At 37.7% G+C, this 20,745-nt stretch overlaps 1 protein-coding gene across 7 annotated transcripts in view; it reads right to left on the bottom strand.

Annotated features, from left to right (window-relative positions):
• Window positions 1-13,587: 13,587 nt before the first annotated feature.
• LOC150077549 (uncharacterized) overlaps window positions 13,588-20,745 on the bottom strand; it is a 308,710-nt gene continuing 301,552 nt past the window's right edge. For 5 of the 7 annotated variants that reach the window (XR_016547746.1, XR_016547750.1, XR_016547745.1 and 2 more), the window contains one exon: window positions 13,735-13,771. Coding sequence is in view for 2 of the 7 variants with exons in the window: in XM_090386993.1 (XP_090243119.1) it covers window positions 13,749-13,771 (23 nt within the window). In the remaining 5 variants the exon portion in view is untranslated. Of the gene's footprint in view, window positions 13,772-20,745 lie in introns of all 7 variants that reach the window. The other 2 variants (XM_090386993.1, XM_090386994.1) reach the window with 1 other exon arrangement.

Genomic DNA, 20,745 nt, shown 5'->3' with positions numbered 1-20,745 from the left:
GCTCTAATACCTTTTTCCACATGCCAGCCATTAATCTCCATCTGCTCTCCCTCTATAGGGGAAATCAAAGAAAATCTATGTGGAAGCAATCACTTCCCCTTAATATCCACCCTGTGCAATGGCAGACCATTTCACCATCAAGGATTTCATAGTGGAAGAGTGATCAAGCTGAATGGAACCCATAAAATGTGGCAAAGTTAAATACCACTATAATCAACCAGAAGCCAATCACTGAAGCAATTGAATTATATCACAAATGCCACCATTTCCAAAACCAGATGGTGGAATGCAGTATGCACAGCAACAAGAAAGGCATGAGTGGATATTTCAACAGCAGATAATCTAATAGTCTTTAACTGTGCACCAAAGCATGTGTGTCTGACTCAGAGCCAGAGAAAGTTTTGGATCAATTTTATATTTTCCATCAGCTGAACAGCTAACTCCAAGGGAGTCTGAGGCAAAGTCTGGAAAATTAAAGACAAATACCTTTCATCAATCCTAGAACATTATGGATACGTAATAGCAGACTCAACTGGGGGAACTTTCACTATTTACAAAAATACTGTGCTTCCTGAAACAAAACATGAAAAACAGGTATTAAAGCTTTACTATAACAGCTTTGATGTTTATAACCAGCCAATCACAGAACAAGAACTTAAATGCAGCACTCTTTCTCCTGTGCTCTGAAATCTCTGCCAGACCACCCTGTGGATGTTTTTAAGCTACAATGAAAAAATCTCTATAATGCACATCAGTGAACTGTACTGTTGGTATTTGTGTGAAAGATCTACTTGGAGATCATTGCAATAGACAAAGTTGCCCAGTCACTAGGGTGACTTAGGAGGCTTACTCATTATCCACCATTCCCTTCCTTTGTGAAAACATCTACACTCCATCCTCGATCTCCAACTGAATGCTGCCCATTGAGCTGAATACTCCAATTTCCCACCTGACTTCACTGATAGCTCAAAGTCAGAAGCATTTATGAGATCTGAAACCATGCTGCCTGCAAGGATTGGATATATGCTGGTTGCATGTCCATATGCCTCTTGTTCCAAAACATTTTACAGGTGTTCAACTGGATTGAGGTCAGTCAAATTTGGAGGCCAATCAAGTGCGTGATATCTTCATTGTGTTCTTTGAACCACTTATGCCCAGTGTGGACCCAATGCCATTGCATGTTATCATCTTGGAAGATCCCGTTTCTGTCCAGGAAAAAATGCAACATGGCAGGGTGCACATGTTCTCCTAAGCGCTGCCAGTAGACCTCACTAGTCCTTCCCAAAAAAAAAAAAAAAAAAAAACATAAATCACATTAAGCAACCACTGTCACTGCTTGGATAGTGGAGACCATATCCGAAGGCATCCATCCACTGTGTTATACCAGGTATTTGGATTTATCGGACCAGCACACTTGTTTCTAGTCCTCCAGTGTCGTGTCGTGTCCAACCAGCATGTTGACGCCACACATTTGCCGTCGACAATGATTAGCAGTGAAGAGAGGGTCTCTTTTGTCATCTGCTGTGGAAATTATATATATACAGGGTGTCTCAAAAATATTGGTACAAACGTTTAGGGAAGGTAGGTAACATCTAAAGAAATGTGAATCACATAGGAACCCATAACCAGAAATGTCACGGGAAAGTGGTAGCAGAGGCACAAGAAGCAGAAATGACAAGACAGTAATTAGTGGCAAATATTTATTTGACATAATATTAACAATGGAGTACGAGAGGGATGCATTTCATGACGTTACAACAGATGCTCGAAGGTTCCACCATGAGACGTGATGCATGTGTGACACCAACGCAGCATGGACTGGCAGAAACGGTCGAACGCACTTGGAGTTTCTTTTGCAGCAGCGAAGACAAGGAGATCCACGAGATCTCCTTGTCTTTCTTTGCTCGCCACGAGATCCATTTCCATCTCCACAGGAGATTCATACACAATAGATTTGAGGCCCCCCCCACAGAAAGAAATCAAAGCTCAATAAATCAGGCGAGCGTGGGGGCCAGGAAACAGGTCCACCACGGCCAACCATCGACGCCCAAAAGGCCTGTTCAAATGGTCACGAACACACCTTTCATAATGGGCAGGCACTCCCATCATGTAGAAACCAAATGTTGAGTCTCACATTTGCTGGAACATCGTCAATTAACCCTGGTAGAACTTGTTCAAGAAAGATCCGATATTTAGCAGAGTTCATGCGGGATGGTAACAGGTATGGGCCGACTAAGCAGTCACCGACCATACCTGGCCACAGATTTATTGCGAAGCAATGTTGTACCACATGGGGTGCACACTGTGTGGGCCCTCTGTTAATCCATACACTAGGTGCATGTCTGCCAGCTCACAGTTCGTATATCGATGCATGCTCTTCGTGCGGCGACTACTGCTTGAATGAGTAAACCAGAAATTTTCCCTCTCGCAAACTAATGAACAGCATCGTGCACCGACTTATGGTGACGTTTCTGGGTTCCTATGCGATTCACATTCCTTTAGATGTTACCTACCTCTCCTAAACATTTGTACCAATATTTTTGAGACACCCTGTGTGTGTATGAGTGTGTGGCACATTGTCATTTGGGATATTGCTCTTGTTCCTCATTGTATTATGTCAACTGTCACACAGTGACCTGCTGTTGAGCCTGTACAGTGTGCTGCACCTTTCACTCACTGTGAACATTCACCTTGCATATTCCTTTACAGTTCTGTTGGCAGGAGGTGGTTTGATATCATCCTTTGTACACCTTAACCATAGTGGGCTGTGAACAACCAACAAGACATGTCATTTCAAATATGGATGCACCTGACACTCAAACTCCCACAATCATGCTCTTTTGAAACTCTTTACTATGTTCCATAACTACTCATCTATCACTTTGACTTGCATGACCAGATGAAAATTACCACTGCTCTAGTATGAAGCTGTTTGCTTTTTATACTGCAAGATATGTGGCAGAGCCCATTACAGATGGGAGGGGATCATAATTCTCACAAAATAATTAGATGGATAATCCCACAAAGAAAACAACTCTTTCTACAGCAACCGCTGCTACTCTTCATATCAATGCTGGCCCTGCTCAGCATGTGTAATTGAAGTTGTTTGTGAGCATTGGTTTCTTAATTGGCTTATGATCTCAGATTCATTTCTTTCAACATTCTTACAGTTCTACCAATTAGTTCTATCCACCTGTCCATAAGACTTTTGGAACAAGCAAATATTTCTTGATGAATTTTTCTTCCTGATAAGGCAAATTATCTGTTCTTGGAATTGACCTGTTTTTGTCCATATTTTCCTATTCTTTTACTGTGAGCTCCTCCCAATAAGTTGTGTACCATCAATAATCTCAGAGATTCAGCCTCCTTCAGAGTCCAAATTTTAGTAACCTTTCCAATAGCAATATCCCCACTTTCACTACTTTTGAAGAGCTAAATTGCTGCAGACAGTGGAAATTGCAGGATTATTCTTGGAAACAGCTGTCTGCTGTGATGGCTCAGAATACAAACCATACAGTTCACCTTGGCCTTCCATTTGTGCAGAGGATTAAGTTGTGATCATGTGGAATGTGATCATCCACACTTTACAGGTGGCCTGTAGAATTAAGACAGCTTTCAAGTAATTTTAACCCAATTTAATTCTTACATACATTAATGGATTATCCCTTAATTAATTTAAAAATCTAGAATTTTTTTCTAGTTTCCTATAAATATGGACAAACATCTTTGCAACTCTTCACCCACTGTTTGAAAAGAAACATGGGAATGAACAAGTGCTAACACTTATGAAATTTTTTAATTATGTATGTCTTTATAGTTTAAGGTTACATGCTTTCATATAAGAAAGTACGGTCACACATTAGTTTTTGAAGTTTTCGAAGGCTCTGTTAATGATTCACATAAAGAAAGAAAATGAAACATGATATTCATTCAAAATGCTCTGCAGGAGCATGTTTTTCATTTTCAAATTTGATGTGCTTTACGGCATGTAAAATTTGAAAAAGAAAGTGTACAGGAATTGTAATATATATATCTTTTTCTATTAAATTTTTCTAAAAATATTTGTACACAAGCAGAAATGTTTAAAATTTTGCATGCATAATCATATATTTTATCTAAAACTTTAAAGATTTCTGCAGAATTAATATTTTTCGTTTTTTTTTAAACAAAAGGTGTAAAACAGCATTTTTTTTCGATATTTAATTTTTATTAAAAAATAAATTACAAAAAAATAAGCATTATATTCTATTAAAAAAGATGAAATATTAGTATTAAAAACGCAGAATTCAAAACACCCAAAAGTGGTTTTTTTTTCCCAGAAATTAAAAAGAATATTGGCACCTGTAAATTTTCTTTTTCCTGAAGAGTTTTTGTGCCTGGTTATAGGTTAACCTGGAACCAGGCACTCAAGAATTGTTACTCCTCTTGGATTAAAATAACCACACATGCATGATTTTAAAAATCAGAAATAATTCAAACACTTTTTAATGCTACCTTTATTTTTGATCTTTTCTGAACATATCTATGAAAATTTCAATTTTTTTATATTAAAAATACTTTTTTTTTTTTTTTAAATAAAACATTTCATCCTCTTATTTAAATGCTATCTCCATTACTAGCTTTGGCTGACAGTGAGTGAAGTTTCAATTGAAGAGCCCATGAACTTCAACAATTGGATACAAGTCAAACTCTTCAGTGACTCAGAGCCAAAGAGTAATGACTGGATGAGCTGACAAAGAATGAAGATTTTTGGCTTTTTATGCATATAATTATTGAATCTAGGCCAAAAAGACTTTCATTAACAGTGGTTGGGAGTTTTAGCAGTGTTCTGTGTAGACCAAGAGAAAAACTTTGCTCAAATTTGTGCATGGTCTCAAAGAGCTTGTGTGCTCATTTACAGGTTAACTGTACAGTCATACATAGAGTGAATACAAACAGGGGGTCATGTATCCTTCCCCTTTTTTAACATAATATTTTCTCATAGCAATATCACTTCATGAATATGAATTTCATAGTGCCCATAACTTTAAAAAAAAATTGTTTTGAATCTAAATTGAAAAAGGAGATCCTTTTAACTTGTCTGGCATTGTACATGTTTGACACAGTAAATCTTTGATGAAACCCAACTGATTTGGAAAACAATTAAAAAGTTCAAACACAAACCATCACCAACTTCTCTTCAAATTAATTGCAGAAATTGTGCATGATAAAGCCTTCCAAAGACTAATGCAACAGCAAAGAGATGATATCCAACCATTTACAACATTGTAGACATAGCAATATTTTAATCCTGTGTTGCTTGCGCACCAAATTGGAACAAATATGCTTGCATTTTTTTTTTTTTATAATTAAAACAAAACCTTTTGTTTTAATTATAAAAAACTTTTTTTTAGCTTTTTTGCTGAATTGAAAAGTGTTTTAATTTCTAAACTTAATTACAAAATATAAATAAGAAAAACCAATAATAATAATAATATTTTTATTGTATTTTTCAAAATTTAAGGTCACTCATTCCCTGAACTGAAACACATACTCCTGTGGCATCTGGCAGATGCATTGTGAAGTCTGTATTTTTTTGTTCAACCATCTGCTTTCTGGCAAAACCAAAGAACTAAACAAGATTAGACAGTGTTTGATGGAATCTTGCAGATACTACACGAGTATAAGACTTCAGTAAATGAAAGATAGATGCTGTTGCTTACCTGGCATCTGTTAAAGTCCAAATAACAAAATAAAATTTTCTGCTATTCATAGTATATTGAAATAAAAACAGAATACTGTACAATCATTTAGAGAAAATTGAAGGTACACAGGAGGATTTGATATTATTTTCAAATTAAAAAGAGGAAAATTTAAAAAAAGTGGCACCTGTGAGAAGTAACTTTAACAGCATTGTTGGTCGGGTAAATTAGCACAACCAACAATGCTGCTGGTCCTGATGGGATAGTCTATCTCATGTTGCAAAAAAAAAAAAAAAAATCATAACCCCCTTTATTCCTTGCTGATTTTCTGCAACCAGATTCTCTCAGGAAAATTACTATCCATGTCCTGGATTTTCAGAATTACTGACCAATTTTTCTTAACCACAACAAAACATTTGGAAAAAATTATCTAGAACTGGTTTAAATGGTATCTGGAATCACAATTGCCAATGAGTGAAAAACCAATATTTATTCTGGAAAAAAAACAGCCTCCTTTAATCTTAAGGCCACATTTTGGTGTTTTTTTTTGAGGTCTGCATCTACCACTTCTAATAGACAATTTCTTTTCATGTCAGTTATCAAAATACCCTCTTTGTCTCTCTCACCCAGGAAGGACACAAAAACACCCAAAAGTTGAAACATACCAATTATTATCTATGCCAGTCCAGAAGCATGAGTTTCATTGAACAACTCAATAAATAAACAGTTATGGGAAGGTTACAGAATAGCTATTTCTTTTTCAAGTGGAAAAGAACTGGTATTTTTGTAAAAAAAAAATAAATAATAATAAATAAATAAAAAAATGCTGGTTACAACCCTGAACCAGAATTATGACCAAAGAAGTCCTATAATTCTCTTACTGTGTTTATTAGACTTAACTATAATGCAGTTCATGGCTTATAAGGTTTCTGATATGAGGATTTCGCACCTTATATTATGAATTCCATAATTTGCCTAGCCTTGCAATGTTCCCTAAATAGAAAAGACTACTGTTTCCTATTCTCAATAGAGTACCACCACTTAGATGGTGGGAATAGGTGCTCCCTCTTCACTTGGCAATTTGGTTGGATAGGCAAAGTGAAAAGTAAACATACCAGAAGTGAAACAGTTTCAAAGTATGAGAGATGCCAAAAGGCAGATTAATAATGTATAAGAAGTGTATAAATACCATGCTATTCATGGCCTATGAGGCAGTTATCTGCTGGTGGTTGTGGCACTGTACCGAGGAAAAGCAACAGCAGCCTTCTCTAATTGAGAAGTATTGCTTATTTGATAATGTAAAGCTAGGCAACATGTTGCAAAGGATTTCACAACATGAAATATTACAGTAATGATGCTATTTTGTAAAACTTGTTTATGCTGCTTTGAGTTTACTGCATGCCAAATTGATGCCTTAGTACACTACTCATGTGTTACACTTAACTGTTGACAACAAGCTTAATTTTTTGAAATAAATACTGAATATCCAAACTATATGCAAAAAAAAAAAAAAAAAAAAAATTTAGATTAAATCTCAACCATGACATTAAGGTGGAGAAAGACATACCCTATCCCACTTGTAGCATATACTTATAAGATCTTGACTAGACCCATGGCACTCCTATATATGATTTTGCAAGAAAGAGTACCCTTAAATGGCTTAACCCAATACATCATTGTATTTTTATTTTTCAAAGTTACATTATTTGTAACCTTTCTTGTCTTCTTATTGTACACTTTAGTTTTAATGTTAGTCGATCAGTTATCACATGCCAAAGCATTTATTTTATAATGAATACTTCATGCTTGAAGTAAATATTAAAAAAAAAAATGTAGAAAGTTTATTTGATGAATTTCATAGGCAACACACAATTCATTATTTTTTTTGAAGTGATATTACCTAGCAATGGACCAAGTACAATGGTGACAGTAGCAATCTAATATGTAGTGCAATGAAACATGCAAAGTTCTTTAAATAAAATTATACATTATCATGTTATACACTATTTATCATGCAGAAACTGAAATGAATGGTATGAGAAAAATTTGCTATATTGAACAAAAATGGAAGAGGTTACCATTCAGAGTCATTGAATCTACAGTTGCATTGAGAAAAGAAAAATTTGGAATGAATTTTAAGTGGCAGCAATGGGTTTTAAATTATCATTGTAAATACAGGTTTAAACTGCTTGAAGGCTTGTCTTTTTTTATAACTGGACATGCAAATATTATTTTGTGTTCATGGCTTTTAATTTAAGGGTATGTTTTGCCTTTTAATTAGCTAATTCTGGTAGCCACAATTTTATTTTGTGTAAAACCATAATTATATTTCTTATGTATATGTTTTGTTTTACCAGCAACTACATAAATCTGTATTTATAAATTCATATAGAGAAGTAATATTAATGTTTGATTTGTGATATTGTGTGGGATGAATTATTTTTCTTCCTTTTTTTTTTCTTCTTAAGTATCAATATTTAAAAAAAATAGAATTAGATTCCTAGACCTCTGTTTGAAAGGGAAACCCAGTAATTACCAGATTATGGAAAAAGAACACTGATGTCAGGAACCACTTTAGCCTCCACATTAAAGCTGAAAATTAATTTAGCCCATTCCCCCCTCCACCCAATTTTTTTAATGTGAATATATAAATACACAATGACTAAAAGACAAACCATTTCAATTAACAAAGCCATTTAAAATTCATACAGCAAATCACAATATAGTTTTTTTTTTTAACTTTTAAAAGAAACCTTCTCCTGCCATTACAAAAAAAAAAAAAACCCACACTGTTTTCTAATTAACTATACCTTGAGTTATGTGATACACGCATTTGTGGAAATCATTGATTAGCTAAAAATGAACAGTTCAAAAATCATTTTCCATAGAAAATAACATATGGATATGTTACATTCTGGATCAGATGCTGGGATTTGTTTCCCCCCCCTTTCCTCCAAAGATTTACTTTTTACAACTATCAGAGTTTTTTGTTGCATTGTTTTAGGAGCATCATAAACTAAGGCCATATTGCTCCACAGTGGCAGACAAAAAACCTGCATCACCTTAAAAAAAAAAAGTAACATTTGTAGTGAAACATAACATATTGATTGATTACAGTCATTTTGTTTGTCGCAAAGCAAAGGTATTGCATCAGACAGTAATTGCAAGGTACCGCATCAGCCGTTTCTATAAATGCAGCATTGGAAGGGTATACACGCTCATTAGTATCCTGTTTTGCAGAGGTGTAAGCATGGTTCCATATGTTCTGTTAACACCAAGAAAAAAAAAAGTAGCTGTTGCTCTGTCCCAGGAAAGGCTTTCTATGTGTGCTATTGCTGATAAAATAGGCTACCCCCCCCAGCCAACAGTATCCCACATGCTGAATTTAAACCATGAAATCAGTGATGTGAAGAGAAGACCGGGATCAGGCCATAAGAGAGTGACTACGCCTTCCCAAGATCGATATTTGAAACAGCTATGCCTTCGTGATTGCCATGCTAGTGCTCCTGATATAAAACGACTTTGAGATGGCTTCTGGTGTTGAAACAAGTGCTTTTGGAATGTGGTTTGCATGGCTATCAGTATAAAGGCCTTTATTGACCCAACAAATTAGGAAGAAGTGACTTGCTTGGGCTAAAATGCATGCTTCATGGACAACAGAGCAATGGGACTCCGTCATCTTTTCTGACGAATCAAATTCAACCTGCATGGTTCAGATGGGAAGCGATATGTCAGAAGACGAAAATCGGAGACATACCATCCTGACTGCATAACACTAACTATAAAGTTCCCTGCTGGTCAGATGGTCTGGGGATGCATAACAAGCAAAGGAGTGGGGCAAATTAAGTTTATTAAAGGAACAGTGAATGCAGAAACTTACAGTGCTATCTTGGAGGAGTTCCTGAAACCTGTTATTACCACACAGACATCCAAAACTGCATTTTTCAACAGGACTAAACACACTGGTAAGTTTTATATTTAGATTTAATGATGAGTTTGTCTTCTTGTCTCACAAGGATTAAAACATACTTACACCAATGTATTCCCTTGTTTTTCTCCCTTAAGGGGCAGTTATACCTGAGAAATGCTGGCATTGCAGTGTTGGACTGGCTTGGTAACAATCCAGATTTGAACCCTACTGAAAATTGCTGGCACATAATGTCATCTAAAATTGCTCAGAAGAAACCAACAAGTAAGATTCAGCTGCAGGAGAGCAGTGTAAGGGTGGGGTACTACGAAATTGGGTAACCATATATCCAGAAGTTGATTAACTCTATGCCAGATCGTTGCAGGGTTGTAATTGCAGCTCAAGGAGGAACAACAAAATATTGAGAACTTATTTTGCTGATTTACAGTACATAATACTATTACATTAACTTGTCATTTCAGTTTATACACATAAATGCAATAAAATATATGTTTGGTTGACATGATTGCCATTTGCATGATTTCTCATATTTCCATTAATTACACATTTTTGGGAAGATATTTATGGCAATTAGGTAATCAGGTGGAGTCTTTTTATTGGATTTCATTCACAGAGATATATCCCATCTAACAAATGCATTTCGAACATTTCTGCAACCCACGATGCAGTGCAAAACACATTATTTACAAAATTCACAAGTGATGCAGGGTGTCTCAAAAATATTGGTACAAATGTTTAGGGGAGGTAGGTAACAACATCTAAAGGAATGTGAATCACATAGGAACCTATGACTGGAAACGTCACCGTACGTCAGTAGATGGTGCGGTATTCATCGCATGAAGAGCATGCATCGATATACGAACTGTGAGCTGACAGACATGCACCTAGTGTATGGATTAGCAGAGGACAATGGACGAGCCGCTCAACGAATTTATGGAGAACGCTTCCCAGACAGACATGTACCAGACCACCGTTTGTTTGTGGCGCTTCTGTAGCCAGGTGGGAAGGAGCAGAAGTGCGTAGCACACACTTCTTGATTAGACCGGGGTTCGAGCCTGTCACCACCAAATACGGAGGATGCGGAAAGGTCAGGGAATGACTACCGCATTTCCCGGGGCAATATGGCCTTAGGTGCTAATGCTCCTAAAAACCAAATAACAAACAAACAAAATAACAAACTGTTTGTTTGCGCGTGTGCATCAAAATTTGTGCGATTATGGGTCATTTAGAGGTAAGAGGAGTAGTGCGGGCAGACCACATTCGATGCAAACTCCCAGCATGGAAGAAAGTGTGTCGAATGCCGTCCGTTCAGGAGTGTCTCGTTGCAGTGTACAGCGTATCTGGCACGACAATTGCTTACACCCCTTTCATCTCCAAAGGGTTCAGTTACTGCTCCCCCAAGATCATACTGCACATATGGCTTTTGTGCAGTGGTTTCTCCAAGAAAGTGTTCAAGACTTGAATTTTACAGCCTATGTTTTGTTCACGGATGAGGCTTATTTCACTCAGGAAGGCTTATTCAATCAGCACAATGCTCATGTGTGGGCTCACAACAACCCACACGGTGTGCGCCCCCATGCCACACAACATCGCTTCGCAATAAATGTGTGGACAGGTATGGTCGGTGACTGCTTAGTTGGCCCATACCTGTTACCATCCAACACGAACTCCATTAAATATCGGATCTTTCTTGAACAAGTTCTACCAGGGTTACTTGACGATGTTCCAGCAAATGTGAGACCAACATTTGGTTTCAACATGACGGGGCACCTGCCCATTCTGGAAGGTGTGTTCGTGACCATTTGAACAGGCATTTTGGCGTCGATGGAGTGGCCTTGGTGGACCCGTTGCCTGGCCCCCACGCTCACCTGATTTATCAAGCCTTGATTTCTTTCTGTGGGGGAGGCCTCAAATCTATCGTGTATGAATCGCCTGTGGAGATGGAAATGGATCTCGTGGCGAGACTCATCTGCGCTGCTGCAAAAGAAACTCCAGGTGTGTTTGACCGTGTCTGCCAATCCATGCTGCGTCAGTGTCACGCATGCATCGCATCTCATGGTGGAACCTTTGAGCATCTGTTGTAACATCATGAAATGCATCCATCTCGTACTCCATTGTTAATATTATGTCAAATAAATGTTTGCCACTAATTAGTCTTGTGTCATTTCTGCTTTTTGTGCCTCTGCTGCTACTTTCCCGTGACGTTTCCAGTTATGGGTTCCTATGTGATTCACATTCCTTTAGATGTTACCTACCTACCCTAAACGTTTGTACCAATATTTTTGAGACACCCTGTATATACTGTCTAAGTTGTGTATGTTCTGAGGTCAACTTTCTGTTTGCTGGACAAAAACCCCAAATTTCTGGAAGTTAAAAAAAACCATGCAACCCTTGCCCGAAACTGACAAACTTGGTCACATTGTGAAAAAGGCCCATCAAAATTCCTCATATCATCATTATGACTAACTCAGATCTTTTCCACCCGGTGTAGACAGGATGGCAATCCTACTAACCATGCTACTCACGAGGGCCAAGACTATAAGACAACAACACAAGTTAACTTCACAATACTACCACATAATTACATTAACTGTGGCCAGTAGCAAACTGTAAAAATATGCAAATTGTTCAATCATGTCTTTACAGCTTTTGACATTCTAAGTGTGATTTCACTGCCTTGAATCAGATGTCATGTTACAAAAATTTATACTGTAGAACTGAATATAGCAACTGACAAATATGAAATGTGCATTTCCCTCTGAGAGGAAAATGTTTAATTCTGAGTTTCCCCATACACAATGTTTCGCTGATGTATTTTTTTATTGCTTCTCTAATCAAGTAGGGATGGGGAGGACTGAAAATCTACAGGAATTACTCTTTCAGATACATTCTGTAGTTCATAAAAATTTAATTTTCACAGAAGACTTTGGAAAATGCTGTAGTAGCTGGTTCCTCTTTGTGTGATACAGAGATTGCCTTTTGCTAATATCTATTGTGAAATTTGTGTTTTTCCATAAATGCTCCCCCCTCCCTCGATTGGAGTGGGATGTGATCACACTCATGTTATATCTGAAACCATGGAATAATGAGCTGCAATATATGTAGGTTGCACAGTACGTTTCTGATTTAAAATTACCTAGCAATGCCTCAACTGGCTTTTTAGACACACGAACAGTACTGTTATTTCCAATTTTTTTAGATTTACTATATTTGGAGTTCCTTTAATGTACTTCATTATGTTTAACAATTACTACAATTACTGTTTGGTCTATTGGCTGTCAACTGATATATTATAGGGCATACTTTGTTCCAATGCACTTCTTGGATTTAGTGAATATGTTACAAATGTTTTTGGTAGGTTATCACTGCAAAAAAAAAAACCACAATTTTTGATCCTGCTGACATTTAGCTGTAACTCCTTGTACTTTCAAGAACAGTCTGATTTTTAATTTCTTATTAAAAATTCAATAAATACAGTAAACAATACTCTACGTGAAATTTTAAATCTTTCTCGAGATTCAAACCATTTAATTTAATTTTACGATACAAATTTTTGGCCCTTCAGTTTCAGATTAGGTGGTGTTACTGTGTAGGAAAAAGTATACGAACACGAAAAATGTCAGACAATCAGAAAATCTTATTAATAGTCGGATAAGTCAAGGCGGAATTAGAACGAATTCAATTTCAATCACTGGTATGCACTGAAAATATGATTAACTGCTTTCAAAAATCTTCCAAGAACAAGAATAAAACCTAAAAATATAAAAATATATTTCTTATAGGGGCTTACAGTACTTACAAGTATATGCAGATACTTCAAGAGATATTACATACAAAATAGCAATCACTTTTAGTATGGCATAAATGAATCGAAAATATTATACATTTTATAATTTCTATGGATTTGTTTTCCTATAAATAAATCTCAAGTAAAAATTAAAAACATCTTCAAGATCACACTATTGGTATATTGCAATATTTCGGAAGGATTTAATTGATGTACAAAAACATAAAATTCCATTGTGAAAGTTACAATAAAAAACAGACTGTCACTGAATTGAAGAGGCTTCAGCTCCACTTTCCATTTTTATTGAATGGTCTTTAAACTGCTTTAGAAATGATTAACACTGGGCTCCATTTCAATAAGTGACTTCATAAATAGCTGTAAGAAGAAAGAAACAAAAATATACATATAAGAAAAACTTAATTCCCATACACTGGCTTTCTTTTCACTCTAGAAAAGAAATTTCTCATTTGAGATATAAAAGAAGCCAGTAAATGCACCTACATTTAAGATAACTTAGAATATAGAAGCAATATTTAACAGACTAGTTGTGCTCCATTATGAAATGTAAATATGACAATTGATGAGGCTATGACAGAAAAATCTTAATTTATTATATTAATTCTAAAATGTATAATGCTGATAATGAACTAACAAAATGATGTGAATATGTAAACTAATGGCACTGTTTTGCAATTACATTGCTATTATATAGGTATTACCAGTATTACCAGTCAAATTTTTGAAAGCCTGAATGCTCAAGCTATCTCTTAATATTAATCTATCAGTGTGCTAATGTTAGCAATAGCATTAGTAGAGGCATTTGATGCAAGAAAGCAAGCTTAAGCAGCATCAGCCAAAAAAAAAAAAAAAAAAAAAAAAAAAACCCACTTCCACTTCACCCCTCTCCTCTGTTCATTCAAAATACCTGTCCAGCTAAGCCTTAAACTTATTTAGGCTATCACCTTCCACGACAAGGGATGGAAGTCTGTTCCACCAACCAACCACCCCCGCTGGCTAAAGGCAAATTTCTGCACGTCTATCCTACATCTGTCTTTCCTCAATTTGAATTTATGCCTTCTCAGGTGATTATTCTGAGCGAGAGGAAGAATCCCATCAGCATTGAGCATGCTCAAACCATTCAGGGCTTTATACACCTCTATCAGATCACCTCACTGGTGCCTAGTCTCCAGACACTGTAATTTGCAAAACTTAAGCCTTTCTTCGTAAGAGCACCCCTTTGTTCCATTCACTAATCTTGTTGCCCTTCTCTGTACTCGTTCCAGTAGCTCTACATCCTTCTTCAAATGAGGCCTCCAGACCTGTATACAATACTCTAGGTGTGGCCTGACCATTGCCTTATACAAGGGAATAATCACCTCCTTATCCCTGCTAGAAAAATTCCTATATATCATTGATTAACACCATAAGTTACTCTTGCAGCCCGTCTGCACTGCTCAGAGAACTTCATATCTGCCTGCACAACCACCCCCAGGTCCCTTTCATTCTCTACCACTGTCAGTGTAGTACCACAGAGTTGATACGTTGCTCTGGGGTTGCTGTTTCCCATGTGTAGTACTTTACATTTGTCAATGTTAAACTTCATTTGCCATCTCTCAGCCCATCTGCTCAACTTTTCCAGATCCTGTTGCAGCAGCATAGTGTCAGTAGTGTCCTTGACAACCCTGCCTACCTTTGTATCGTCTGCAAACTTGGACATTAAGCTTGATATACCATCATCAATATCATTTATAAATACAGAAAACAATAATGGACCCAACACTGAGCCCTGAGGGTGACACTACTGACATTAAGTTGTTTGTTATTTGGAGCATTAGCAACTAAGGCCATATTGCTCCGGGATATGCGGAGAGCCCTGAGGGACTCCACTAATAACATTAGTCCACGACGAGCAGTGTCCATTGATTACCACTCTCTGTCTTCTCCCCCTCAGCCACCCCTTTATCCACAGCAGCAATTTGCCTCCAATGCCACACTGCTCCAATTTGTGCAGCAGTCTTCCATGTGCAACAGTATCAAAAGCCTTTCTAAGATCCAAGTATATAATATCAAAGTTATTCCCTGCATCCAGTTCCTTTGTGACTGCATCATAGTATCCAATCCAACTGGTCAGGCAAGACTTCCCCTTAACAAAACCATGCTGTGTCCGAGCTATAACTGAAGTTTGTCTAAATGATCCTGCAGTGCTTCTTTAACTAGTGCCTCCATTAATTTTCCTGGAACAGAAGTTAAACTCAGAGGTCTATAATTACTTGTGTCAGCCTTTGATCCTCCTTTGTGAATTGGGGCCACATTTGCACATCTCTAGTGTATGGGTACCTCTCCTGATTCCAAGGAAGCTCTCATAATTATGGCTAAGGGTTTGCTTACTTCCTCTGCTGCCTCCTTTAATACAACTGGATAGATCCCATCCACCCCGGGTGCCTTTCTTGTGTTTATCTTCAACAATTTCTCCTCCTCTTTACTCTCAGTTATTACAAGATTCTCTACTACAAGCTTACTGCTAGAGTTGAATACACCTCTGGCTTTCCCTTTGCTAAATAACTCCTCATGTGTGAATGTCGATGCAAAATATTCATTTAGTTTGTTAGCTACCTGAGCAGGATCATCAACAGTTGACCCATCGATATCAAGTGGACCAATCTGATTTATCCCCTTCCTTCTAGAGTTTACATAAATAAAGAACTCTTTGCTGTTTTTCTTTGCATCCCTTGCCGAAGATTTCTCGTAATCTGCCTTCGCCTGCCTAACCTCCTTGGTAACTTGGTTACAGATCAACTTGTATCTATCATAGGCTTTTGTGTCATGTGTTAATTTGTATGTATCCCATGCATGTTTCTTCTCTGCCATATGCTTCATCAGTTCATCTGACATCCATTTAGGCCTAAACCTTGAACAATATTTCTTAGTTGGTATGTAAAGCCTAGTAGCTTCCAAGATAAGTTCTTTGAATGCTTCCCATTTTGCATTTGCTATTGGTAACATCATCAGTTGGTCCCACTGTATAGAATTTAAATACTGTCTCAGTCCATCGTAGTCGCCTTTACGAAAGCAATAACCCTTCCCTTTACCCCTAATGGTAGTTACCTCGTTGAGTAAATCCCACTTCAGCACACTGTGATCACTGCCACCTAGTGGTTCATTTATTTCCAGATTCTTAATGCATGAAGAATCACTGCTGATAATCAAATCAAGAGTATTCCTCCCTCTGGTTGCCTCCCGAACATGCTGATGTAGAAAACAATCATCCAATAAATCCACAAAAGCCTTGCTAGTGTGTGAGTGACCAGCCCCCAAATTCCAGTCAATATCTGGGAAATTAAATTCTCTCATTATAAGACTCTCTGATTTACTGGCCCACTCTATTTCCCTGTACAGTTTCTTATTATACTCATCAGAGTCATTAGGCCTATAGCACACTCCTACTTTCAATTTTGATCTCCCAATGCTTATGTCACACCAAACTGACTTGACACTGCACTGTCCAGCGATGTCCACTGGCTTCGCTTCCTTGGATTTTATGTATTTCTTAACTAATAGCATAACCCCTCCTCCCTTCCTATCCAGTCTATCCTTTTTGTAGACGTTGTACTCCCCAAATTCTAGTTCTGCATTCCTTATATCTGTGTGACACCACGTCTCTGATATCCCAACAATATCTGCCCTTGATGTTTTGAGCAATACCTCAAATTCATCAAATTTATTTACTAAACTCCTAGCATTGGTGTACACGCAACTATACATGCACCTATTTCTATTCTTAGCTACCCTAACACAACCCATGTGTTTACTTGTACTGCAATGACTCCCAGCAGTCTCTGAAATATCCTGCATCTTGTTTTTCAGGCTTCTGCTCATTCCAATAGAAGCAGTGCAAGAATCTCTTTCACCTCTGCCAGTGCTACTGTTAATCTATTCATCTTTGTCTCCCCCCAAGCTAGCAGTTTTCCGACCCACCTAACACTGCCTCGATAGCGTCAGCAAATATTCTTGCACCCTTTCTATTTAAGTGTATCCCATCCCCGTAGAAGCAATCTCTCCTGTTAACAAGTACAGTCCAGGCTGAAAAAAATTCTATCCCTTGAGCCTTGCACAATCTTTCCAGGGCCGAACTGATCGACAAGGCTCTCATCATATACTCCCTCCTATCGTGTCTGGACAGAATTGCAGACACTTTCAAATTCAACCCTATTTCACGGCTTTTTTTCAACAGTGACCTGTACTTGTTAAGCAATTCTGCTGGTCTCCTACTCTTGATATCATTAGTGCCAACGTGTACAACTATATCACCTTTTGTGCCCTTTATGTTTAACTTCAACAATTTCTCTTCCACATTCCTCTGTTATTACAAAAGTATTTAACTCCCTGTTGATGTTGCAGTTGGGTTTTAGGAGCATCAGCAACTAAGGCCATGTTGCTCTATGAACACTGTCTGTAAACTGCATGTGTTCTGAGGTCAATTTTCTGTTTGCTGGATTCGGAGAGAAAAAAACCATGCCACCCTCGCCTAAGACAGACTAACTCAGCCACGTTGTGAAAAAGACCCATAAAAATTCTTCCCGTCGTCAACCTCAAGTCTTTTCCACCTAGTATGGGGAGAACAGTTCCCTGTTAGAGGTTGATAGACGTTCTGACATCCACTTCCCTAAAGAATTCCTCATGTGTGAATGTAGAGACAAAATACCTATTCAGTTTGTCAGCTACTTGAGCAGAATCATCAACAATTGAGCCATTGATAACAAGCACCAATATGATTAACATTAGTAGAGGCATACGATGCAAGAAAGCAAGCTATGCACAACATCAGCCAAAAAAAAAAAACCCTTTCCATTTCACTCCTCCATTCATTCCAAATGCCTGTCCAAGCTCAGCCTTAAATTTATTTAGGCTATCAACTTACACAACAAAAGATGGAAGTCTGTTCCACCAATCAACTATCCACTGACTAAAGGCAAATTTCCACACATCTATTCTACAATTGTTTTTCTTTGCATCCTTTGCCAAGGATTTCTAGTAATCTGCCTTTGCCAGCCTAACCTCCTTTGTGACTTGATTACAGACTAGTTTATATCTGCCATAGACTTCTCTGACACCTGATATTTTATATGCATCCCATACATTTTTCTTCTCCACCACAAGCCTCATTAGTTCATCTGACATCCATTTAGGCTAAACCTTGAACAGTATTTCTTAGATGGAATGAGTAGCCTCCAAAATTAAGTCCCTGAACGCTTCCCATTTAGAATTCAACATTGGTAACATCATCAATTGATCCCACTGTACAGAATTTAAAAACTGTGTGAGACCCTTGTAGTTACCTTTACGAAAGCAAAAGCCCTTCCCTTTAGTCTTGATGGTAGTTACATCTTGAAATAATTCCTACATCAGTACATTGTGATCACTGTCAACCCAGTGGTTCCTTTATCTGCAAATTCTTAATGCATGAATAATCACTGCTGATAATCAGATCAAGAGTATTACTCCCTCTGGTTGCCTCTTGAACATGTTGCTGAAGAAAACAGTCATCCAACAAATCCACAAAAGTCCTAATGTGCGAGTGACCAATCCACAAGTTCTAGTCAATATCTGGAAAGTTAAAATCTCCCATTATAAGACATTCTGATTTACTGGCCCACTCTACTTCTCTGCAAAATGGCTCATTATACTCATCAGATTCATTAGGCCTATAACACACACCTACTCTCATTTTTCCTTTCCCAGTGTAAGTTTCCTTATGTCACATGAAACAGACTCAACATTGCACTGTCCACCAACATCAACTGGATGCACTTCCTTAGATTTTGTGTGTTTCTTAACTAACAGCATAACCCCTCCTCCTTTTCTGTCCTGTTTATCCTTTCTGTACACACCGTACTCCCCAAATTCCAGTTCTGCACTGCTTATGTCTGTGTGACACCATGTCTCTGATATCACAACAATATCTGCCTTTGATATCTTGACTAGCACTTCAAGCTCATCAAATTTATTAACTATACTCCTAGCATTGGTGTACATGCACCTGTTTCTACTCTTAGTTACCCTAACACAGCCCATGTATTTATTTGTTCCATTATGACTCCCAGCAGTACTGGAAATCTCCATTGCCTTGCTTTTCAAATGGCTGCTCTTTCTAGTAGAAGCAGTTCATTCACTTCATTCTAGTGTTTACATAAGTAAAGAAAGACTGCTATGTTTCTTTGTATTCTCTGACAAAGATTTCTCATAATCTGCTTTAGCATGCCTAATTCCTTTGTGACTTGATTACAGACCAGTTTATTAGTAGAGACACATGATGCAAGAAAGCAAGCTTATGCACAATCAGCCAAAAAAAAAACAAAAACCTCCCATTTCACCCCTCCATTTGTTCCTACCAGCTCCCACAACTAGATGGAAGTCCGTTCCACCAATCAACCACCCGCTGGCTAAATGCAAATTTTTGCACATCTGTTCTACAACTGTCATTCCTAAATTTGAATCTATGCTCCTCAGGTTCTTAATCTGAGCAAGAGGAAGAATCCCATCAGCATTCTGCTTGCTCAACCCATTCAAGGTCTCATATACCTCAATCAGATCCCCTTGCAGGTGCCTACTCTCCAGGCACTGCAATTTGCAAAACTTAATCTCCTTTCTTGTTAACAGCACCCCTTTGTTCCCCTCACCAATCTTGTTGCCCTTCTTTGTACTCGTTGTAGCAACTCCACATCCTTCCTAAAATAAGGTCTCCAGACCTGTACAGAGTACTCTAGGTGTGGCCTGACCATTGTCTTGTACAACGGGATAATCACCTCTCTGTCCCTCTAGCAAAATTCCTATATATCACTGAGAAGACTCCATGACCTGCTCTGGCCGCCCGTCTTCACATCACAAACTTCATATTTGACTGCACAATTACCCCCAGGTCCTTTTCACTTTCCACTTCCCTAAGAGTAGTACCACACAGTTGGACATTTCTTTTGGGTTACTGCTACCCATATGCACTACTTTGCATTTGTCAATGTTAAACTTCAGTTGCTACTTCTCAGCCCATTTGCCCAACTTATCTAGATCCAGTTGGAGTAGCATACTGTCTTTACAGTCATTAACAACCCTGCCAACCTTTGTATAATCTGCAAACTTGGACATTAATCCTGATACACCTTCATCAATATCATTGATAAATACCCAAAACAACAATGGGAAACTCCACTAATAACATTTGTTCACGAAGAGCAGTGTCCATTGATTACCACTCTCTGTCATCTCCCACTCAACCATCCCTTTATCCATTATAGCAACTTACCCTTAATGCCATATCTCTCCAATTTGTACAGCAGTATCCCATGTGCAACAGT

Source organism: Mastigoproctus giganteus, chromosome 12, assembly GCF_048544385.1.
Source record: "Mastigoproctus giganteus isolate SK-2022 chromosome 12, ASM4854438v1, whole genome shotgun sequence".
In the NCBI taxonomy this organism is placed as follows: Eukaryota; Metazoa; Arthropoda; class Arachnida; order Uropygi; family Thelyphonidae; genus Mastigoproctus; species Mastigoproctus giganteus.
Note: the sequence above shows the minus strand (reverse complement) of the source record. Positions and strands in the feature narration are given on the sequence as shown.